This window comes from Pseudorasbora parva, chromosome 5 (genome assembly GCF_024679245.1).
Source record: "Pseudorasbora parva isolate DD20220531a chromosome 5, ASM2467924v1, whole genome shotgun sequence".
Classification (NCBI taxonomy): Eukaryota; Metazoa; Chordata; class Actinopteri; order Cypriniformes; family Gobionidae; genus Pseudorasbora; species Pseudorasbora parva.
Genome location: NC_090176.1, coordinates 38,433,298 through 38,458,851, shown reverse-complemented (window position 1 = coordinate 38,458,851; position 25,554 = coordinate 38,433,298). Strand labels below are relative to the sequence as shown.

The 25,554-nt window shown below is 37.6% G+C and overlaps 1 protein-coding gene across 13 annotated transcripts in view; it reads right to left on the bottom strand.

The window, feature by feature from the left end:
- The window catches only part of lrp1bb (low density lipoprotein receptor-related protein 1Bb), a 442,399-nt gene that overhangs the window by 153,302 nt on the left and 263,543 nt on the right, over positions 1-25,554 (bottom strand). For all 13 annotated transcript variants that reach the window (XM_067444216.1, XM_067444217.1, XM_067444225.1 and 10 more), the window contains 7 exons: positions 25,135-25,275; positions 22,907-23,032; positions 20,156-20,272; positions 13,363-13,443; positions 11,188-11,358; positions 6,070-6,249; positions 3,746-3,946 (listed from right to left, as the gene is read on the bottom strand). In XM_067444216.1, coding sequence (XP_067300317.1) covers positions 3,746-3,946; positions 6,070-6,249; positions 11,188-11,358; positions 13,363-13,443; positions 20,156-20,272; positions 22,907-23,032; positions 25,135-25,275 — 1,017 coding nt within the window. The remainder of the gene's footprint in view (positions 1-3,745; positions 3,947-6,069; positions 6,250-11,187; positions 11,359-13,362; positions 13,444-20,155; positions 20,273-22,906; positions 23,033-25,134; positions 25,276-25,554) is intronic.

Genomic DNA, 25,554 nt, shown 5'->3' with positions numbered 1-25,554 from the left:
CTAGTTACCACAGCTGCAGCTACAAACGTTCCTGCTGGATCCTGCAGCAGATCTGGCAACCTCGAGTCGGGGGAGGGGGAGAGGGGATAGTGATTGTACCATTTTTGACCACAATTCTTACATACACTTCCTTTAACACTGTGAAGTTGCTTTGAAACAATCGGCATTGTAAAAAACGCTATATAAATAAAGGTGACTTGACTTGACTAGGCTATTATGCCATTAAACTGACCTAAACAACAGCCAAATGTAAAAAAATACAAAAAAGACACAAAGAGAAACCACAGGTCTGAACTAGAACCGACTCCAGATGCTATGCAGGCCAAACAAACGAACAATATGTATTGTTTTTGTTATTCAAAACAAAAAAAGGCAAAGCTTGATGACGCTATGAAGGAGAGTGGGACGATGGAAGATGTCGTTTTCACCCTCCAGAGGTCTATGGAATTCACAAATCATGTTCACAGATGAGGTAATTAATTAGTTTTTAAATGTACATTTGATCACACAATTTTATGTCATCATAATGAATTAGCTGCGAGGAAAGTGAAATGTAATGCTAATATTAGCCTGTTACTGATATGTAATATTTGCCAAATGATTTGGTGCGTTTGGTGCGTGCAGTTTTACGTGTTTAAAACAAACGTACTAAAAGTAAATTTGAACGAACTCAGTATTTACAACTAATGGGTAAATAATTTTGCCCAACACACACTATATAAGTTAGTCGCAAAGCTCTCTTTATCTTGAAAATTGATCCTTGTGTTATTTCTCAGTGTAAAAAGGATAATGAATCAGGGAAGAAGGAGGCAGGAACCAGTGAACATTCAAACACTTTAATAATAAAATAAACAAACCGAAAGTAAAAGTGGCAGCCCCTCAAGGACAACTGCCAAACACCCATAAACGCCTTGGCTACGTATGGGAACGGAGACGTCACGTCAGTCATTGACGGAATGGGGGTTTCGCTATTCTGTCAGTAACTGACATTTCTCATAGTGTATTCGTAGACCAATGGATAACTGTGATCCATGATGACTGACAACACAACATCTGTGTGCCAGATGCTGTAAAACCACCACTTCAACATTTTTCCACATACGTTGCCATGGTTTCTACAAGTGGAAACCGAGGATAGGGTGGAAATTACGTCATTGATATGCCCCCAATGACAAGGGATGAGATAATACTTAAAATTAGAATTTCCCTGTATTTCCAAATCCTTGGGAACTTTTGGGTTAATGCAAGTATACAACTGCATGAAATATTTAATTACATATTGTGCCTTTAAAAGAAATGCAAACTGGGTCTCCGCTACATCATCTCTTTTCAGAAATGTACTCTTAGTCTCTCATCTCTAATGGCTAAGCATTTTGCTTTCATTGAAGCACCTGGTCCTTTATAGGAGAGAAAGACAAAGGTGAGGGAAAACACAGCTTGTTGAAAATGACACTTTCCAAGGTCTTTTTGCCTCTACTGATTATGATGATCCCCTCTGCGGCTGCAAGAGAATTGCATTTTCTTCACAGGGGACACTGAAGTCTATATGGAGGTGAAGAATAGCTGCTTCCCAAAGGTTACAAATGGCATTGAGTCCTGCTGCGTTGGTCTGAGTCAGTCAGCCCCCTCAAGGTCCAATGGCACCATCTAATTGGCAATAAGAGGGCCAAACCAAAAGGAGGTCTAGTCAGACAGATAATACACCTCGTCCTCAGAACATGAGCGGTGGGCTCCCATGGGCGAGTGTTGGCAATGCACTGTAGTCACTGAAATGTTTGTCTAGTCGCATTCGAAGAGAATTATACATTGGTGACTCTCAGGAGACGCTTTCCCCAGCGAGGGATTCACAGACAAACGGATCCACGTTTTCAGCTTGATTCAGACGGGCTGTATTTTTTCCCTGTGTCTGTAGCTTACAGATCACGTGTTGGCTTTCCATTACACTCACTCAAGGATGGAACTTAAAGAGATTCAAGTAGCCCTTAGAGACATGCCGTGTAGGCACAAACACAGCATTATCAAAATCTTTTCACCCATGAGCGGTAAACACAGTACATATTGATTTGCTCATATGAATCCAAATCTATAGTGCTCAGGTGTTTTATTCTCATTGGTTAGTTGCCTTCTTTCATGGTTTTGGCTTCCTGTGTATTGATAGACCTACTCCGCATGAGTAATTCTAATTCAATCCATCCAACATTTCGTGCAGAATGCACCAGACCTCACGTAATACCACAGCAGATTTCAATTAGCGTTAGTCAAAGGGTGTACAGTGAATAAGGCTGTGAACACAAGCACTATGGACCCAGTGATAAATATGCACTGCGACACTTGCATTGATTAAAGGCTGAATGAATAAATAAAAAATATCAAAGTTTTGTGGCTTTTAGATCATGTCTGTTAACAACAAGAAGCCAGGCTTATTAAAACGGTGTACGGATTAACCCTTCAAAAATTGTGCGTAATCTGGGGGTATTGCTTGACTCTTCATTATCTTTTGACTCACATATTGGTCAGACAGTTAAGACATGCTTTTTCCACTTGCGAAATATTGTATATATCCGCCGATCCCTCAACTTTAATGATGCTGAAACCGTTATCACGCATTCATAACCTCACGACTTGACTACTGCAATGCTCTATACAGCGGCTTACCAGCAAAGGCTATACATCGCCTCCAAATGGTACAAAACTCTGCTGCCCGAGCACTAACGTTTAATAAAAGATCTGTCCACATCACTCCCATCCTCAACCAACTTCACTGGCTTGCTTTGGCCAGCCGCATCCAGTTTAAACCGTTAGTTTTAGTCTACAACGCCATTCATGGCCCTGCACCACTATACCTTGCTGAGTTAGTTCACAGATATGTTCCTGCCCGGACCCTCAGATCCAGCAATGATAATCTGCTTGTTGTACAAAAGTTTAAATGCACTACTATGGGAGGTAGGGCTTTTAGTGTTGCTGGCCCTACATTATGGAACAAGCTGCCCTTGACCATCCGTAACGCACCGACTCTACAGTTGTTTAAATCCGAACTTAAAACTCACCTGTTTTCTTTGGGCAGTAAATAATTATCTCTCGCACCACATCAGCCTTCTAAGTGATCTTACACCTTTTCATGTTACATGACTAGTTGCTGTTAATTGCTCAGTATGATTAAGTAACGTCTTTGTTGTTGTTGTCTATCTGGAGTTGATTGTTGTACACCTGCTTGTTTATGTGTTATCATGAACAGGCCAATTGTTTTTGGACTACATTGTAAAGCGACCTTGGGTTCTGGAAAGGCGCTATATAAAATAAACATATTATTATTTATTATTATTAAAAGGTTTTTAGTAATTGCAAAGGGGAAACAAGGCAAATATTGGATAAAAAAAGAAGAAAAACTTTATTTTACAGTACTTACAGTCTAATATAAGGTAACTAAGGGTTGAGGTCAGGTTTAAGGGTAGGTTCAGGGTCAGTACCTAGTTATTATTAGTTATTGTAATTACTATATAATATGCACATACTATGAACATGGGAAACAGGACTGTACAATAAAGTGCTGCCAAAAAACTACAAACATAAATTAGCATCTAAATGAAATAAATGAGCTTAAGCGGAAGTACTAAAATCACTAAAAATTTAAAGTAAAACATAAATAAAATAAAGTTATAAGAACAAATATAAATCCATATTTAGAGTTAAAATTATACTTTTTTGTATCAAATCTTAGAGAACTGATGAGGCTCTAATCACTCACCACAGAAAGGACCCTCATCCGAACGGTCAGCGCAGTCATTTCTCCCGTCGCAGATCTTGCTGGGAGGCAGGCAGGTGCTGGAGTCATTCGCACAGGACTGAGTAGGGGGCTTACAGATGGAGGACTCGCATGAGTCTTCATCCGAGCGGTCTTCACAGTCGTTGTCGCCGTCACACACCCAGCTCTTGCTGATACACTTCCCTTGGGGCACAACATTCAGACAGACCTCTAAATAAATCAAGCTGTCAGCCCTAAATTGTTATTCGTAGGTGAGCATAGATAAATCTGGGTAAAATTTCAGGTGGCGGAACGTCAAGCCGGGGGGACGTCAGATGCAAACAGGAGCTTTTAGCAAATGTCAGCTCGTTTAACCCTCAGAGACTCATTTTATCAAAACTGCAACACGTATTTAAACATTTTAATTATGAAACATACGTTCCGGTTGGTAATTTATGTTTTTGAAATAAAGTCTCAAAAAGGCTGCATTTATTTCATAAAAAAATACAATAAAAATATTATTATTGTTAAATGTTATTACACTTTAAAATAACTGTTTTCAATTTTAACATATTTTTTAAATATAGTATTTAAAGGAACACAATGACTTGTTGGGACTTTGGCTTATTCGCCGTTATCCAAAGTTAGATAAGTCCATACCGCCTGACTCTTTGTGCAAGCAGGTTGTCACGTTTCAGAGCACGCTCTGGTCATGTTGATTAAGTTGCAAAAGTTAGCCTATTTTCAGGCGCTGCGTAATATCATTGTGCCGCTGCATCCATGGTACGGCAGCAAAGTGTGGAACCATTCATTTAATTATCAGTGATTCGATTGGAGTGTCTTACTATTCTAATTGTATTAATGCATTAAATATAAGTAATTTCTCAGACAGTAGATATGGATCTTTTAGATGAATTTAAGGAGTGCTGGTCTAGTCTTGGTCTTGACACAGTCTCGCCCTGTCTTAGTTTTGGTCTTGTCTTGGTCTCAACCCCATATTCTTGGTCTTGATCTACACTACAACACTAGCACTAAGCTAGGCTAGCAGTGTGTGTGTCAGACAGAGTTATGGCATGCACGGAGATGAGAATGGTGTGTATGGACTTCTAACCCTGGGGGATACGGTGAACAAGCCAAAGTCCCAAAAAGTCGTTGAGTTTCTTTAATTTAATCAAATACATGTTAAAACTGACCACAAACTTGTACACTTTGCAACACTGAAAACCCCAGATTTTAAAACAGTCAGGATTCTTTGTGTTCAGTCTACCTTCATGGTGAAATAAACAGGTGAACACTCTTTCTGAGCATGTCAAAATGATATGGGACTTGGCATTCGTCTGCAGTGCAGTGGTCCGGAAAAGGTGTACTTTGCTTTTTAGCACATTTTTCACATCAAAGGGGGTATGAACAAAACAACGAACAATTCTTGAGCTCTTTTGTCTTTGGTTTGGCTCTAGATGTCTTTTCAAAGGCAATCATTTACAATTAGGGCGACTGCTACATCAAAAAGTCCCATGTTGATTGATTTCACTATAAGGTCTGAATGGAGAAAAAAATTGTGATACAAATTACAGCAAAATATGTTCAAAAGAAGCACTGCATGTAATCATTTTTGTGTAGAGGTGAGATGTGACATTCTGTCCCCCAAATGCATTCAACACATTCTTTTACTGCAGCTTGATATGCTGAAAGAAATTGCAAGTAGGTTACAATATTCATAGGTAGGTGTATTTGTTTAAAGTAGTTTTAGCAAAGCTTTATTCTATTTGTTTCAGCATCCAGTTCAAAACAGCAACATTGGCTCAACCAAAGGGCCGGACTGGACTGTCTGTTCGACTGACTGACTTGAAAGCAGATCGAGGAAAGTTTGGGAAACCTCAAGGTCTTAATTTTCCATTTGGTATCTAGGGGCAAAGAAATTACATATCTCCCATTTTTAATTTGACACAATAGCTAACTCTGAACATGGACTAATAGCAGTGCTACCAAATTAAACACCACTGTGAAGTACAAATCATTCAAGCTCACAGGTTACACCAATCATCTCAGCTGTTCTGGATAAATACAAATTCTAACATTGCAAAGGATTGCACCATGTAACAAAAAAAAAAAACAGGCTGGATTTATTCAATTTGCAAGAGGCAAAGATAACTGAAAGCTCAAGGATGACATCATGGAATAAAATATCACACACTGCTTTATAGAATGTAACAGTTTTGATATGTTATATTGAACACAAGGGGAAAATATAGCAGTAGGTCAGTGTACAAAATCAATGTGAGGTCAGAGCAGACTTACTGGTACTGAGGAACACCTGGCAGGCTTACCTGAGCTTTTGCAGGTAAACTTTGCCTGGGGATCACAGATTCTCTTAACGCCCTTGCAGTTGGTTTCGTCACTGCCGTCTTCACAGTCTTTATCCCCATCGCAGCGCCAGCGCTCGGGGATGCAGGTCCCATCAGCGCGACAGTGAAACTCCTCTCCGCTGCATTCCACAGGAGGCAACGCTGGACATGACAAAATACAATCAAAAACAGATTTATCCGGAGGTGTTCCAATTCCTGAATGACTCTAATGAGTTGCTACTTTTCAGTGAATCGAACACATACAGCATGACCATTGCAGTCCAGTTCCTGAAACAATGACAGTAATGAGTCAGTTCTTTTTTAGTGAATGAAACTCTTACAGCATGGCCAGTGTAGTCCAGTTCTGAACAAATGACACTAATGAGTCAGTTCTTATAAAGGAATCAAACATACACCCGCACATCCAACTCCAGCTGTAGGAAACTCAGAAGCGGAGACCAGGATATTCGAGAGTATTTTAATTGAGAACATAGTATTTCATTGTTGAAAAAAAAAAAGAAAAGGATATGCTGGTTAGATATATTCTGAAGCATGGCAGCTGAGCTTTGAGCTGCTTTATACTGGTCCTTAGTTAGTCATTAAAGGTGGGGTAAGTGTTATTTAAAAACGGTTTTACAAAACGGACTCGGGCTGAGTCCAATACCAAACTTGTAGCCAATCAGCACACTCTAAAAAATGCTGGGTTAAAAACAACCCAAGTTGGGTTGAAAATGCACTAACCCAACAATTGGTTTGTTTTAACCCAATGGTTGAGTTGTTCTTACCCAGCAATTGGGTTGTCTTAAGCAACATTTAACCCAACCACTGGGTTAAAACAACTCAACCATTGGGTTAAAACAACTCAATTGTTGGGTAAGTGCATTTTCAACCCAACTTGGGTTGTTTTTAACCCAGCATTTTTTAGAGTGCAGGTAAGGGGCGTGTCTACTAATGACGGTGATAAGAGAGAGAGGGTGCTCACTCAGTACAAGTCATTATTTAAAACACGCGACACATGACAGACATTAGCTGAGAACTAATATATGCTGCTTGTGCCTGAATATGCTTGTGTGTCATGTTCGCTTGTTTGTCTATTTGCGATCGTATTGTGGCTCACCTTAGCGATGATAAAGTACTGTTCATTTCCACACCGTATGGAGCGTCTAAATCTCCTCACTGTATGTTTCAAGCGTCAGCTCACAAAATGTGTCCGACAAGTAAGATATTATACTCCTAATAAATGTTTGTTTCCTCTTTTCATGATCTATATAACCCTTATCCGGTCATAATTGTAATATGTCGTTAGCTGGACTATAGTGCTCGTGTACTATCGAGTTGTTCATAAGAACGGTTTATGTTTTTGTGATCGCTATAACTGTAATCTTGTCATAATTGTAATATGTTCGTTAGTTGGACTGTCATGCTTGTGTACTATAAAGTTGTTCATAAGAACGTTTTGTGTTTTGGGGGTGGAACGGGTGACTTTTTCATCAAATATTCGACCTGGATTAGTTACACACAGATTCTGCTGTAGTCGCCTGGATTATGTATGTGTGGGGCGGAGCTATCAAAATAGGGGCGAGACCCTTTTGGGGGTAGAGGCGTGTTTGTTTTGGTGATTTGAAATATCAACAATGGTTACCAGATATCACTTACCCCACCTTTAATTGGTTTAACATTAACTAGTTTCTTAGGAGCAGCTTAGGAGCAGCACTTGACCATCTTAAACCAGCTATGTGTAGCCCCTCGGGTAACATGATTGTTATGTATTCATCATTATAGAGAACAGGAAACGGCAAAAAGTATATCTGAGTGAAACATTCTTCACGAATGAACATCTCTTTGAATTTGAAAAAATGTAGGGCGGTAAAAATGTAAATATGTCAAATTTGAATTAATGGGAACTTTAATTAATGGGAGCTAGTGATATTGTTACGTGACTATACAATTTTTAAATGTTTAATTTTTCTAAATTTGTAAAAACCTGCACAGCACAAATGAGTCCATTCTTTTAAATAAATACAACATGTAAAGCATGTAAAGCAAGTGTAGTCTAAGTCCCGAACAAATGACTCTGAATCTGTTCTTTTTACTAAATCAAACACATACATACCCAAGAGTGTTGTCCCATTCCTAAACAAATTACTCCAATAAATCAATTATTTTTAGTACATTGCAAAAAATGCGTTTCTTACTTAATATTTTTGCCATTTCCAGTCAAAATATCCAAAAACTTACATTAAGAAACATTTACTAATTATTTTCTTATTTTGGGAAAAACATATTCAAAATGAAGAGAGTTTTTTCTTAAAATGGGGTATGCAAAATAATCTTGGTTTCTTTTTGAATTAAGATTATTTTGTTTACCCTATTGGCAGATTATTTTTTTTTACCCCATTGGCAGATTATTTAGCTTATTTTAAGCAAAAACTCTCTTAGTTTTGAATTATTTTATTTCTAAAACAAGACAAGTACTTTTGCTTGTCAAATGAATACTTCTTGTTTTAATTTAGACGCATGTTTTGATGTTTGGACTAGGAAAAAAAGACAAATGCGAAGTAAGAAAAGCATTTTTTTGCAATGAACAAATGCAGCTAACTGTAAGACATAAAATGTAAATCAACTATTGAATTTATGCTGCTTCTAATAAAAACTGTATTGAAATCTCATCAATTGGGAGTGGAGATACACTTTTCTAACTATATTTAATAATTAAAATGAATAAAAGACTCGTTAATGGAACCATAAACAATGTATTAGAAATTGAAAGATTTAAAAAAGAAAGAAAGAAAAAAAGGTTTCATAATCGTTTATTAAAACTCACAGATGCATTCAGTTCAGACTACTCCAGTTAGCCTTGATAATGTTAAACAGGCTGAGATGTATCAAATATCCTTCCCTCTGGTCACACTAATAAATACTTAAATATTCTCCCTGACCCCGGCAAATACAAGTGTCTGTGCTTTTTCAACACAAAGTACAGGGGCGAGAATTACTTAAAGAGTAAGAAAAGCACTAAAGAAAAGCCTCTTTACCGTAGCCTGCCTCAATGATCAGCTTCTGATTCACTCTGAACCTTAAATAATGACAGGAGTTAAATACATACTCCAAAAAAAAAAAGAAAAGTGGATTCACCAAAGTTACCTCAATGCCCAGCCTACCATCAAACAAACAAATGGCCTGCTGAAAAAGAGAGCTGGTAACATAACAAACCCTTAAAAACTAAAGGGCCCCCTGTTTTGCTTTAGGCTAATGCTGAGAGTTACCAGTGTCTCCTACACTTTACAGATACAGACAGAGCATGTGTTATACAGTGATCTGAGCCCTGCGCTGAGAGGATATGAGCCGGACAAACCCTCAGAGACGGACAGGAGCCGAGAACCTCTGTCAGGAGCCGGTTTGATGAATGGCTCCAACATTTCTGTGACAAGCTGGTGAGCCGAAAGCATTGGAGGACTTGGCCTCAGCTTTCAGAGGTAATTACAGCAGATTAAAAGATTCAAATCTGTAAGGTGGTTCCCTAGCGAGCTCAGATAAGATTAGATCTGTCAAGTGTATAAAAAGAGAGAAAGTTTTAAACTTGTGTTCCCCAAATTAGGGACATTGCACCAAGGCAATTACAAGCAACACTGACTTGATCGCTATCATTCAGCTCTTTGTTAGTCTGCTAATTAGTCATGTTAAACAGATTCTCTGGAAACCACTCGGTAGGTTGGTTAAGTTGTTCATGTACAGAAACGAACACAAATGCGTTTTTAATCAACGCAACAGGGAAATGCGTCCTTTCTAAACACTCTGATTACTCTGATGTGTTTATATGGCACACATTGCAACTAGGGAAGTTTATATGGCATACCGAGCACTCAGAAATTACAGCAATGATCGATGTAAAGACGACTGTTCTGAATTTACAACATGTATAGTTTTCAAATTCATACAGTGGCATGTTGGGCAATATCTGGTACACAGATGCTGTAGATGATGATTTTCAGTGTGGCAGTAATAGCAGTATACTATCATTTATGCTATATTACAATTTGCACTTCTGATTAGATGCTAAGTATATTTTATGTGTGTTTTGCACAATAGCCACGTTTACACTTTTTTTTGTCATTCCGTTTAAAATAATTCCGATTGAAAGATTTAGTGGACTGTTTACATGAGATGTTATCTAAGCTGATCTAGGGTTTACACAGTTACATGTGCTGACTTTCAATCGCAATAATCACAGAGCAGTTTGTCTGCCGCATCAGAAATGTCGACGCTGTCCTCTCCAATAGCTGAAAATGTGTTCACGGATGCCATAGCAACTCTCAACGACCAACAGGACTTATAGGGTTTTATAAAAGCTATTTATTTAGTGTAAAGTGTAATCATCTCAGAAAAAAATGTATTCTCCTGTCAGGCGCAGTTGAAGTAAAAAGTGCCTGGGACAAACGCTGTCAAGATGAGAGGATGGAGCCGGGCTATGTCTGTGTCATTATGCCAACATTATCTTCACAACTTCTAATGAAATAAAAAGTTTACCTCTCAGAAAAATTAACTTTCCTCTCAACATTATAGCCTGCGTGTGAGTGCGGCGCACGGGCAGTGGTAAAGGCGCGCGCTTGTGTATCACGTCATATAAGAAGCGCACTCAAAAGTAATCCGGTCAGTTTGTTTAGAAGGGGAAATTTTTCGTTTGATCGGTTCTTGAAAAGGTTTATCCCACCCCTCTCAAACCGATTACAATTTCATTCAGTTTGGGCATTTTCATTCTGATTAAGGTATTTTATGGAGCATTTTCATTCAGATTGGACTTTTAAACTGTTTACAGTGCTCCATGTAAACTCACCTAATGACAATATAGTTGAATCAAATCTAGACGCCATGCAGATGATCGAATGGAACAGAATGCAGGGGCCTTCATACACTTAAACAATTTAGCTCATGAAAGATTCAAAGGCAAATGAATACATGCATGCATACCTTAGCCAACCATTTAAAAATAATACGGACAAAGCTCGATTTTAGAGGAATCATTCCACGAGCACTTAGAAAGAATTACCTAAACACACAGGGCCCCATAAGGTGGGTAAAGAGAGAAAGGTGATGTCCTACCAGGGGCAACACCAGCACAAGTGACATTTTCATCACTGAAGTCTCCGCAGTCATTGTCCCCGTCGCAGGCCCAGTGGTCTGGGATGCATCTGCCGCTGTTGCACTTATACTGGCCGTTAGCACAGGAGTGAATGCAGCCTGCCTCATCACTGTTGTCTCCACAGTCATCATCTACCAACACAAATACAGTACAGTCATGCATAATTAGAATCGGAATAACTCATTGCAATAGAGACATTTTAAGTGTCCACACTGAAAGGGGAATTCTCTGCCCTTTTATTAAACCTTGCATATATATCATAATTAAATTCATAATCAAAGCCTTAATCAATATGTATTTTCCTATATTATTATAATGATTTTTTTCCAGTTATGATTTTGCTGAAGAGAACCACTGATCGTTTCTTGTTTTCTAAAGTGTGTATTTGGTCTCTGAGTGGTGGCTGAGTGTCTGGTCTAGAGATGTGATGTTTCACTAAACACTTGATTGCAACAAAGTTTTAACGTTTAGATTTGGGAGGTATTACACACCCCTGATATGCCAGGAGTACAGTAACAGTGTTTGCTCACTTAACCCAGCTTCCAGATATGAAATATGGATTTGTCTTTCATTTAATTTATTATAATTTATAATTTCTTTTACTGAAACACTAAAGAGTCAAGACAAATATTGCCTGTACTAATGTCTGTACCTCTCACTGAGAGAAAGCACATGCTATCAGTATATTTTGGGTTAGAACTGGAGCTTAATCAGCTCCAACCTTGGCGAGACCTTGTATTTGTATTTGTGTATGTGATCAATATTCTGTGTGAAAGATCAGTGTTGAGATGGTGTACAACTCCTTTCAAGAGTTCATAAGCTTGAAGCTGACTTTTGCTGATGAAACTGCAAACTATTCTTCAGTAAATTTTTCTTTTAATTAATTACACTCCTGACTCTTAGTCTTCATTTTTCACTACTGGTCTTGGATCATAAACTGTTAACCCCTAACAACTACCATTCAAAAACATTTTTATTTCTTTTTTTCTTCATGTTCATGAAAAAAGTCTCTTATGCTCAACAAAGTTGCTTTTTTTTAATCAAAATAATAATGTAAAAAACTATTAACATTTAAAATGTTTCCAATATAAATGTTTTTAATATTGATTGCTGTAATGTACTACTCCAGGAAAAAAGGTGTGCAGATTAATATTTAAGATTTTTTTTTTTTCAGGAATTCTTTTATGATCAGAAGAACACCAAAAGTTTGAATATACATTCTTCACTGTCACTTTTCATACATTTAAATATTTCCAAGCGGAATAAAAGTATTAATTTCTTTAAAAACTTTGTGATTGGAAAAACTTATACTTATAAAAGTAACATTTTACTTTTAAACAGCAGTGGCTGGTATTTTTTTAAAGCGTGTATTGTCACACAAATTGTGTTGCGCAATCAAAATACAATAAAAAAATAAATCGATTTTATGATAGTCATACACTTTGGTACCAGAAAATGGCACATTTTCCTTAAGGGGGTCTTTAACCCTGTTGTGCTCATGGTTTGTTGCACAATACTAGGAACTGAAATGACAAAAACAGAGGACAGCACAGGAGATTTTCAAACATGAGCCTTCAGGACATGGAATTATGCCAAGCCTCATTTTGTTCTGAAAAATCAGCAAGGTATCCGAAGGCCCTGACCCTGAATAAGAAATACTGCCTCCATATGCTGACCTTGGCTGAATGATCTCATTTGAGAAACAAAAAAAAGAGAGAGAGAGAGAGAGAGAGAAAGAGAAAGAGAAAGAAAAAACAAAACCAGTTATAAAAAAAAAAAAAAAAAAAAACAGGTTTTATTGTTGTTGATGATCGAGCATTGCACTCAGGCAATAACGTATTGCAGACCTTGAGGACCGGCAGTTAATTATAAAGGTCGGTATTTTACACTCTCCTTGATCTGAAATGGAGATATTTCAGATAAAATAATCTGTTAATATTTAATGGTTATTAATGTGATGCATTTCTTGTGTGACAAAAAAAGACTGGACAGTAGGATCAATGGACTTAATTGAATTAAAGTGCCGGGCTTTCTTTTATCAGCTCCCAGAAATATAGGCTAATATATCATCATGCTAAATGGAAGAGCAAGTAAAGCAAATGGTAAAGTATTTTCTTACTTCTGGATACACTTACCTGAGTCACAATGCCACTTCATGCTAATGCACCTCCCATTAGCGCAGCTGAACTGGCTGAGAGCTTCGCAGGTTGGGAACGCTGTGAGCAGAGAGAAAGAGCGTGAGGAACATTCGCCACAAAAACCCTGACGCTTGAACTCCATCCAATACATCATTGTCTCTTTGATACACTTGAGAAGAAAACCCATTTTTCATTTAGCTTTTAGCTTTGAACAATTGCAAAAGAAGTTTGTCCTGGCACAGATTGCGCTGTCATGCTAATAGATTAAATTTGGAGGCTCTTTTGTCCTCAGGAAATTTCCTGGTTTCTTGCAAGTTTGGAGGCGAACCTGAACCGGTAACTATTCTCTTGCAGAGCGTTACATTTGTTTTTTTGTTTTTTGTATAGAAGTCATACCGCGGGGGTTTAGTGCTAGTATTGTGGAAACCAAGAAACCCTGAAGGTCATGCAAAATGTCACAGTGAATTATTGCTATTTTCTAGCTAAGGTTAATGAAAAGAAATCGCAAACAAAGGGAAAACGAGACCTCACGGAGGCAGTGGAAAACAGTCAGAGGCAATAAGAGCTCACCAGGAAGCAATAACACACCAGCGATGAGATAGCACAGTTTGTGCGTTTTAAAATAACGTTGATTTACAGATATCAAAAGGTTATTGTTTCAACATTATGAATTACCGCAGGTTTTGCTAATAACCTGTGGATCACGATGCCTTTGGTGAAAAAGGATTTTTCATCTTTTGAAAGAACTGGCACTAGCACATCAAGTTTTTTTTTTTTTTTTGTGATAAATACAATGTGCACAAGCTTATGAATGTAAGTATATTGACTCGTACTGCGTTATACCTTTTCGTGAATACATCAGAGCACATAATCTTGCAGGAATACTAACATGACACGCAGTGGAGAAACAACATCTGCTCCTCTTTAAAGTGTCTCTCAGCTCAGTCAAGAAACTCCCACACATAGTCAACCAGGTAGAATGTGCATATGCACAGATGAAACTATTTTCAATTCATGAAAGGTAATTATGGCTGTGTAATGATGCATTTGTTATTAGCGTATTTTCTTTGATGTATTTGTTTGGTAACAGGTCCTCTGCCATATATTAATATGTCTTCAAACTTGATTGTACACGCTGTTCTATCACAGAAATATATAAATAGACAACATATTATTATGAATAATCATATAATTAGCCCACACAACCAATAATTGTGTTTCCATAACATCACCATGAACATGGACAGTTCCCTTAGAGAATCCTAGGCTTGAGTGCTGTACCAGTGGGCACAACGATAATAGCTAAGGACTCGAGGCTTGAAGGGACCGAATAAACAAGCTTCTTGTTACAGAATAGATTACTGTTCATTCTGTACATTTACATATAGTATAAAATGCGAAGAAGAAAATATTTTCTGATGCTCTAGCAGAATCCCTCTGATTTATCTATATTTATACCATGGTCTGTCTGAATACAAAATTCTGATTGGCTGGAAGGTGTGCATTAAAACGGTTTAATGCACAGGTAGTTCCATTCAGTTTAATCACCATTATATTAATTCACTGCTTTTATTGAACCGTACCCACCCACCCACGCACGCACGCACGCACGCACGCCCATCCTACCTACTCATCACAGGAAACATTCTGCATTTTTACTTTCTAAATAAACCTCATCCTGTATGATTTATAAGCATTTTGAAAAGTGGGGACATGGCCAGTGTCCTCATATTTCACCCTCTTCTTGTAATACCTATGTCATACCCAAGTCATTATACACATTTGTGTCCTCATATGTCACAAAAACATGCCCGCCCGCCCGCCCGCCCACACACACACACACACACACACACACACACACACACACACACACACACACACACACACACACACACACACACACACACACACACACACACACACACACACACACACACACACACACACACACACACAAGCATTCAGGAGCAAAGAAATGTGTTATTAATGCTGCCCTGTGACTTTAATTAATGAAATAGCTTTGCTACTGAATTCATACATTATATTTCTCAGCAACGAACAGGGGTAACATCATCTCTCTCTCTCTCTCTCTCTCTCTCTCTCTCTCTCTCTCTCTCTCTCTCTCTCTCTCTCTCTCTCTCTCTCTCTCTCTCTCTCTCTCTCTCTCTCTCTCTCTGAGACAGAATGCTGTAAATGATGAAAATAACTATTGTTTTTAGCCTTCTGGTCAAATATTGTGCTGCAAACATCAACAACGTCCCCACAAAACATGGAAACCCAGCAGGGAGTCAATCTAAGAACAAAATCCATTCAATTTGTGCTTAGGACACTTTGAAATTAAACATACTGATGTTGCTTCATTACAGAACAATTAAACAGTCATCCAATGATGGCCATAATATAATAACATGAATACTAAATTAAGCAAAAATAGCTTGAAAATGTGTGTAGGCATCATTCACGGTTTTTAGATGCAATTTCTGCTCCACTGGGTGACATCTCTAAAACACGAACAGCAGTAAACAGAGCACGTGAGATTTCAGAAATAACAGATCCCATGGGCTTCCCAGAGAAAATTACTTTTAGGGAATTGTTTTTCCCTCACAAATAAAACCTTTGCCAGCACAAATACGAACTCTTAGAAGTCATTGGAAAGCACATCATTCGAAGTGCTGCTAATCTAGGAGAAGACTGTTACAAGTCAAGATTACAGTTGAGTCAACAAATAAAAGAGAAAAAAATAGTTTTATTTGAACATTTATTCCCAGAACATGCTGCTGTTATTGTTGACAGCAGTAAATCCCACTTCTAAATTTCACAACAGAGTGTTCCAGTCCCCTGACTTTGGCAATTACTATACTTTCAACATCCAGTTTTCACAATAGATCAGGTTCAACAACAAGAAGTGAGACTGCAGGGGTAATAACTCTGCCCAGTGAAATCTGATTTGAAGGGGTGGGGGGGGATATCACTTATAAGAATCTGTGCAGTAGACAGTAGCAGTTCAAGTTCACATCTCTTAGATTATAATGCAATCATACCTCCAAATAGGACCTCAACAAGCCAGTACTGTTGTCTATTAAATAATAATAAAAAAATGTATTAAAGGGTTCGTTCACCCCAAAATGAACATTCTCTCATTAATTACTTACCCTTGTTGTTCGACACCTGTAAGACCTCCGTTCATCTTCGGAACACAAATAAAGATATTAGTGTTGTAATCCGATGGCGCGACAAGAAAAGTTTTTGTGTGCAAAAAAACTAAATAACGACTTATATAGTGATGGGCCGAATTCAAAACAATGTTTTGAACGGTTATGAATCAGCATATTGATTTATGATTGCGTGTCAAACTGCTGAAATTACGTGACATTGGCGATCTGAATCATGAATCAATACACTGATTCATAACCGTTCAAAACTTTGTTTTGAAATTGGCCCATCACTATGGCCCATTATTTCAAAAAACTATTCTCGTTGCTTGTTTTTAAAAGCTATTTATTGTAAAGCAACTGTAGTGAGATGAGCTTTGTAACGACGTCTTTAGTGCCTTTTATGAGTCTTGAGAGAGGAAATGACATTGGTGTCAATAAAGGCCTTTCTGAGCCATCATATTACAACAAAAATATCTTCATTTGTGTTCCGAAGATGAACAGAGGTCTTACGGGTGTCGAACGACATTAGGGTAAGTAATTAATGAGAGAATTTTCCTTTTTGGGTGAACTAACCCTTAAATATAAATTAAAACTTATAATAACATTAAAATGTATTTATATTATATTTTGATTACTTTGATAGTAAATCCCACATTTTGTTTCTTTTGAATTGGAGCATTCAGGTCCAACGTATCTGTCACGTGACACAATTGTCTAAAAGACCACATATCAGTGAAAACAAACCTGAAAAGACTAAAGATGCTTATGGATCTTGTTTACAGGGAAATTTTACCCCACAATTGAAAACGATGTCATCATTTATACACCCCAATGTCATCTAACCTGGTATTATTACTCTACCTTTGTGGAAAACAAAATGTCACTTTTGTAGCCTGGCAGTAACCATCCACTTTTAATGCAGAGAAAAGAGAAGTTCTGATTTATTTTATTTTTTTACATAAAAAAATCAAAAAATCAAAAAATCAATACAACTCAAAGTCAGAATGACATGAGCTTCAAACTATGAACTATTCCTGTTTTTTATGGCTGTGATAGCTAATACCAAAATGCCACAGCTACACTGGAATACCAATATTGTAACAAGCAAAACATGTTTTGAAGGCTTCAAAATGCTTTCAGAATGGTAATTAGCACACAGCAAGCTGAGCCTCGCTGTGTTTTAGGTGTGTTGTGCGCAGTGCAGTTGTGGGAGCCAGTGAAGCTCCGTGTCTTTCGGCCCAGCTTGATTACGATTAAATGAAGTCAGGCATGCACTCTAATTACCGCTTACACGGGGAGTGTTTGTGCAAGAGTGTACTGAGGCAGTCTAAGACACAGCAGAGGTAACAAAGACAATGGCACTTTGAGCAATTTGCAGCATTTGGTGACAGAAACCCAGAAAGTTAAATTTCCTGCATAGCATGATAGAAAAAAATGGCGCTAGAGTCAGAATTTAAATTTAGCTCTCGAGGGAGTAAAACTGACAGGAAGGAGAAGTGATATATGATGAGACCATGATACCATGAAAAGATGCATTTACATAGACCTTTTAAATGTACATATAAATGTATATGGACCCTAGGGAAATACATCACATGCTTGAATGTTGATTTTTGTGCACAGTCAACAGAAAACGTGATGTGCACCAATTGTCCTGACAGAGAGCTAGAAATGTTATGAGACTGCTTTCTGAGATTACTTTCTGGTTTAAGAAAAAGACAAAGAAAATTTAAAATATATCCATCACCTTTAACATTGAAATAAACTTAGGACCGGATTTACTAAACGGGTTACATTAGCGCGAGAGTGCAATTCCAAAAAAAGCAGCGATGGGAGTGTGGAATCTACTGACAAAGCGCAAATTAAAGAACACAGACACAGCTGGAATATATCCATGATGACCAACGCAAATTAGCATTTGTTTTAAAACATGCTTTTTTAGGTGGTAAATAATGGCACAAATACCAGTAAACTTGATTCACGATGCATGATTTCAATTTGTAACAGCAAAAGAGGGTTTGCTCTGGGGCAAGCTCTGGACTTATATTCCCTAAATTCACATAATTCCCCCAAAGCAAATTTATACATAAGTAATAAGTTTAATTACATATTTAAAGGGGAAAAAGTCTCCTTTCAAAGAAATGTTTCTTGACTGAGATTGTGTAAGAAGAGACTACTCAAAAGGCTACCTGTCTTACCCAGCATTACCAGAATTTATGCTCTGAATTGTCATTTTCACTGTGGGAGTTCACACTGGTATCTTTCCTGGGTCATTTCCTCTTAAAACCCTGTCCTTTCCTTTTCTCTGCTTTCAGTGTCTGGGATGTACTTATGGTGAGCTCTTAACATCAGAGAATTTCTGGTTTATATTACCGCCACAATCTTAAAAGCTCTTGCATACAAGTTTAATTCCCGTTTCCTCTCTGCTTCTAAAAGCATGGACTCGGTGGTTAGAAGAATGTACATGTTTTACATTGTACTCTGTCCTGTATACTGAGGAGTTGGAGGAGGAGTAATATAAGAATGTGCTGCAAAGCTCTCTCAGGCAAGTGTTACCAGTGATTTGAGAGCCAAACTGACTATGTAGCATAACCTGTCCACAATCAAACAAGCCACATTGTGTTTTTGTAATGGCCATTTTCCTTTGGTTTGTTTTCAATGTGTTTACTTGCAGAGATGCATTTAAAGAGGTAGTTGACCAAAAAAATGAAAATTAGCCCATGATTTACTCACCCTCAAGTCATCCTATGTGTATATGACATTCTTCTTTCAGATGAATGCAATCGGAGTTATATTTAAAAAGTCCTGGCTAATCCAAGCTTTATAATGGCAGGGATTTGTTGTTCTGTTTTTGAAGTCCATAAAAAAAATGCATCTGTCTGTAAAATAACCTGCTCCACACAACTCTGGGAGGTTAATAAAGGCCTTCTGATGCGAATCGATGATTTTGTGTAAGAATATCCATATTATATCCATAATATCCATATTTAAAACTTTTTTTTAATTAAAGTTCCGACCGATTGCCTTCCGTGGAAAAGTGTTGAAAATGTTTTCTCGAAGTTCAAGATGCATACATGACGTCGGACGTGCTTACCTGGCATCGTAATCCTTTGAACTGCAGAGACACTTTCAACAATTTTTCCATTAACTGAATATGGAAGGCGATTGGCCGAAATGTTACTTTATAAAGTTTTAAATATGGATATTTTTCTTACACAAACTCATCAATTCACTTCTAAAGGCATTTATTAACCTCCCAGAGCCGTGTGGAGCACATTATTTGACGGACAGATGCATTTTTATGGACTTCAAAAGCAACAATCCTTGCCATTATAAAGTTTGGTTTAGCCAGGATTTTTTTTAAATAACTCTGATTATATTCGTCTGAAAGAAGAATGTCATATACACCTAGGATGACTTGATAGGGAGTAAATCATGGGCTAATTTAAATTTTTGGGTGAACTATCTCTTTAATAGGTTCAGATTTGGCACAAGCAGTGGCACTGTGTTGGTGGAAAGGGGACAGAGAGATTTGTCCTAAGTAAGCCAGGTTGATAATGACAGCGCAGACAGATTCACCAGTTTTACCACAGTGAAATTTGCCAAGCCAATTAGCTAAAAGGACAGTGACTCACCACAGGATGTGGACTCGTCTGACATGTCTCCACAATCATCATCTTGATCGCACCGCCACTCTTCTGGTACACAGCGACCATTACCACAGGTGAACTGACCAGCCCGACATGGCTGGGCTAAAGACAAAACGATAAAGGGAACAAGATAATCTGGTTATTCATTACATTTAGAGTTTTTAGCAGTGGCCACCAGGGATCCAAATGACAAAGAATACAATGATTTTATATAATGATTCCATTAAACAGGATTTTGCAGTTTGAGCAAAAAAAGTTTAGAAAATAGTTCAGACTGAAACAGAACAGACTGAAACAGAACAGACTGTTTCAAACAATCTTAATAAATACAATTCTTGGAAAAAAGACAAATAAAGCAAAGCAGAACCATCAATCTTGCACCAGTTCTTGATTTTTAATCATAGCGGACAGAGCTTGAACACACACATGCGAGGTAATCAATTTAAGTCTATTGGGTAATTTCTTTAAGCTGGTTTAGTCTGATGTGTGACTCCAGGAATTAGTCCCACCAAAAGGCAGTCTTTTAATTCAGAGCTTACTGATCAAAATTTCATCGATACGCCAGAGACTATTTTACAGCCAATTCAAGCAATTCTCTGCTTCAGATCATCTTGAATCATGAAATATTAAATCGCTTTAACATCTGCTGTCAATTTCAGCTCTTCACTGATTCAGTATAATCACTTGTGTTCCACATCGCTTTGCTCTAACAGATCCTGCCAAGTCAACAAAGGCCTGAGCCGTCTCCGGCTTTATCAGAAGGATGTCAGACTGTTGACAGCATTTATCACATCTGTTCTTCCCTTCCATTGATCTTACAGCACTTAATGTAGCGAAAGGGTGTTAACTTCTGGAAACAGGCCAGGTGTTACTTAAGTTAGAAAAAAAGGAGGTTGGGGATAAAAAAAGTTTGCGTCGTTGTATCAATATCCCATAAGAAAGTCAATGATCCTTGCCTCATTATAGTACCTAACCATAGCTCTGAATGAGAATCAGCAATGAAATAAATAAGGCAACATTTCTAAAACGGTAAACTATACAACTGGGGAGGCTGATGCTGTCACTCGCTTCAAAATGGCAAACAAAAATTAAATGTTCACAATTCCACCAGAAAACAATGTTTTAAAATATTGTTTAACTTTAACCTGGAAATATGACCTTAAACTCAATCTCTTTACATTGCTCTTTAATGTTGAAAGCCACTTAAAACATGAATACATGCATGCCAGTTCTTCATAAAGCTGACTAAGGCAGTTCTGAAGGCTAAAGGGGGGCAAACACAGTATTAGTATGGTGTTTCTAATAATCCTTTAGGTGAGTGTGTATATTATACGTAATGTGTATTTGGTCGTCCCAGTAATGCCCTTTATCATATGATGTTAAATATTTGCGCATACTAATAAAAATGATATTAAGATACTGCTTGTTTTTAGTTTCTTAAGGTAATTAGTGGGACCCTAAAATGAGAAAGAATGCACAAATAATTCATAGAGTAAGTTTATAGTAAGTTTAATTTGTGATTAATATGTTTAATTTCCTAAATGAAAACACTACTCATGACTGATATTGGCGGATGAATCTGTTTAATATGTATGAGCAGGGCCGGCGTTTGCTATAGGCGAGCTAGGCGGTTGCCTAGGGCGACAATTGTGTTAGGGGCGCGAGCGCGCTCTAGTGCCGCCCATTACTACCCATTAAGCATAGAATCGGAACAAGCGAAATACAACATAATGTTCATTAAACATGATCATCATAGGGCGCCCCCTCAGCCACACGTTTTATTACTTATCAACCTGATTATTAGATTGAATTGATGGTGATTATTGATTATTAGTTCAGGCGTTAGGTCAGGCAAGTGCTCATCTTGCGCGTTCATCAAAAATGAGGCGTCTAAACCCCGCGGATGCACAGGGACGGAAAAAGAGAAAAAAAGAAAGGAAGAAAATTGAAAGAAAGCCCAGTATAGAGGTTAGTCTTCTTATCTCAGCCAATAAGTTGTCAAACAAAATAAAATGACTTAGTATCAATCTTATCAACTAATATTTATTTTATAAATATTATTAATATTGTCACTAAGCTATCACTTGCTAGTTTTCTACATAATTACTATACGTATTGCAAACATAACTTCACTGACAATAATCTACAATAACCTACATGGATGTCATTTAAATATCAAAAGTCCAGTTCGTTATGAATATGGATAACGTATGCATGTTATTTATGAAAAGTACAAACGCTCTCTATGTGGGCGTCGGAAAGAAATAAATACGGACTCTCGGTTTTTTTTTTTTTTACTGGAGCAGCCTAATGATAGATGCCATATTATTTACATTAAACACAAATATGCTGTGTTCACCTAATTTTTTACAGTGGCTGTGGTGTAGTGGTTAGACGCGCGGCATCAAGATTTGATGCAGATCGATCAGTGGTTCGATCCTGCCTTTTGCCACACTCGCTCTATTCCCTTTTCCCATCACATATCAAATTGGAAAGGCATATATTTTTAATAAAAAGTGAGAAAATGTTTGAAAAGTGGAAATAAAGTGTCGAACGTGTTTAATAATAAGTGCTTCTCGGTTAGGGGTAGGCCTAGGAAAACAGACATGTGCTGAATTAGAGACGATAAAAGTGAGTGGAGTGGGGTGGGGAGGTGTGGGGGGCGCAAAACTCCATCTCGCCTAGGGCAACCAAAGAGCTAGAGCCGGCCCTGTGTATGAGGGAGTAGAGTTCTACCTGAGCATGTTTTATTAGACTCATCTTCATTATCTCCACAGTCATTGGTTCCATCACAAAGCCACCTCTTGGGTATGCAGCGGTTATTGGGACACTTGAATTGGTCAATCGGGCAACTGTGGTTAGCTGGAAGGCAGATTGGAAGCAAAAACAAAAAACAAACAAACATGTCAAACAGGATATGTTTTGCTCAAAAAAGTACATATTGTATCATTCACGTGCAAACAATTAGCATTTGACATATTTGTTATTGTAGCTGTTTTTTTTTTTGTGTTTTTTTGCATGGGGTTGATTTGTTTTGTTATACCACTGACAGCCCACTCTCCATATGGGTTCATATGCATAATACTCTACTTTTGTTTTGACACAGCACTTTTCATTGTACTATTCATCTATTCTCCTGAGCTAGCTTCACATTTATCTGAAAAATATGCATTTGCCCTCAGGCTTTTGGAGTTTATTTAAAGTGCTGCCTGTGTTTTCCTCTACTATTTGCTCTATTTAATAATAGAACCTACCATTACTCACAACCCCGGATACTCAACGCATTCCACCCAACAGACAATGAGTAACAGATGAAATGGAAAACCGGATTCAAGTGGGATCAGGCAGTAAAGTTTCAGGCGTATTAAACTATAGGACATCCCAGCAGAGCAGAAAATTGATTTTGCAATTCTGATAATTCTGGCAGAACGTCACGTTAAAGTATTTCTCATAGTGAAAAAATGACTCAGCCCATGACATTTTAACATAGTGCTTATCTTATCGATTAACTCATGTGCAAATTATGCAGTGTGTGGGAGAACATTTTGATACTCGTTATTCCCTGAGATGTCAATTAGCAACTTGTTAATTATCAACCAATTATACGCAAACAGCCTGCTTGTTAAATTTACATTTATGTAGTCGTTTTATCCAATGCAATTCAAGGTAGAATAAATCATTTATTACCATATACATTTAAAGGGTTAGTTCACCCAAAAATGAAAATTCTCTCATTAATTAATTACCCTAATGTCGTTCGACACCTGTAAGACCAGTTCATCTTCAGAACACAAATGAAGATATTTTTGTTAACATACTTTGGCTCAGACAGGCCTTCATTGACACCAATTTCATTTCCTCTCTCAAGACCCATAAAGGCACTAAAGACGCCGTTACAAAGCCCATCAGTGTATTGATTCATGATTCGGATCACGTGTCACGTGATTTCAGCAGTTTGGTAGTTTGACACATGATCAAAATCATGAATCAATCATTTGAATGAATCATGAATCAATTTGAATCATGAATCATTTGTGTTCCGAAAATAGAACTAAGTTCTTACAGCAGGTGTCGAACAACATGAGGGTGAGTAATTAATGACAGAATTTTCATTTTGGGGTGAACTAACCCTTTTTAAAGCTAGACTGTGTGATATTTCCCCCCATCTAGCGGTGTAAAGGTATATGACCATACAGTGAATATTAGTTTCTGTTCCTCTCAATTCTGATTTCATTTTAACTCATACGGTGGCCGATTTAGTCCAAGATTAACATGGCAATCCCCCTCTTCACATTTGACATGGTGCCATCGAGTGTTAAAACACGAAAGGCAAAGCTTGAATTTACGGGTATGTCCCTCTTTGGCTAATGTACTTTCAAGATGGAGGGCCAACATGGCGACCGGCATTGGAACCCCTCACCCGTATGTATTTTCAATGGCATATTATAAACTTACGAGAATACTTTATAACTTGAAAGAAGTAAATATATATTAATGAGAACATATATTTTTGAAAGAATTAAGTGTTTTTAGCTATGAATAAACTAAAAAAGTTACACAGTGTAGCTTTAAATATTATATAGCTCTCTGGAATTGTTGGTTTTTGACTGGATAATTTGGGGTATTGTGAATCTTAGAATTTTTGCATATATTGGACCACTCTATACACTAGGCTATACCTTGGCTACTTTCATATTTTTCATATTTCTTAGAGGCTCCTCTCTGAGTGAGGATTTTAGAAAAAAAAAATCCATATTGTTACTAGGTCGATATAAAATGGATGACACCTGTGCTACCTGTAGAGAATGAAAATTTCTATATTGAGTGATACATCACAGACACGTATGACACTCTGTGCATGCTAAATGACACAGCTTGAGGCCACAGAGGTTTGATGGTTCAGTAAAGCAGGCACAACAGGGATTATACGTCCCAGTTAGGGAGGAAGAAAACAAGGTACATACAGCATATGTGAGCCTCCTCATCACTGCCATCTAAACAGTCATCATCTCCATCACAAATCCAATTGGCTCGTATGCAGCGCCAGTTCCTACACTGAAACTCATCATCTCTGCACCTCTGGGGCTCCTCTTGACCTGCAGAATCTTCAGGAGGAAAAAACAATACAAAAGCAAAAAATGATTTGTAGGGGAAGGACTTCAAGGAATATTTCGTCAAACACTGTATTAAGGTGATGTGGCATCTGAGGGTGAGATTATACAAGGTTACTTTTAAAAAAAAATAAGCCAAGTGTGTTACTTGTCTCTATTACAGCATTGCAACATGATAAATAGAATATCTTTTTTTTTTGTTTAAATAAAGCAACATAAACTTAAGATTGTCTGTAATGTGAATATCTGTGCTTGAAAAAAAAACAAAGCAAT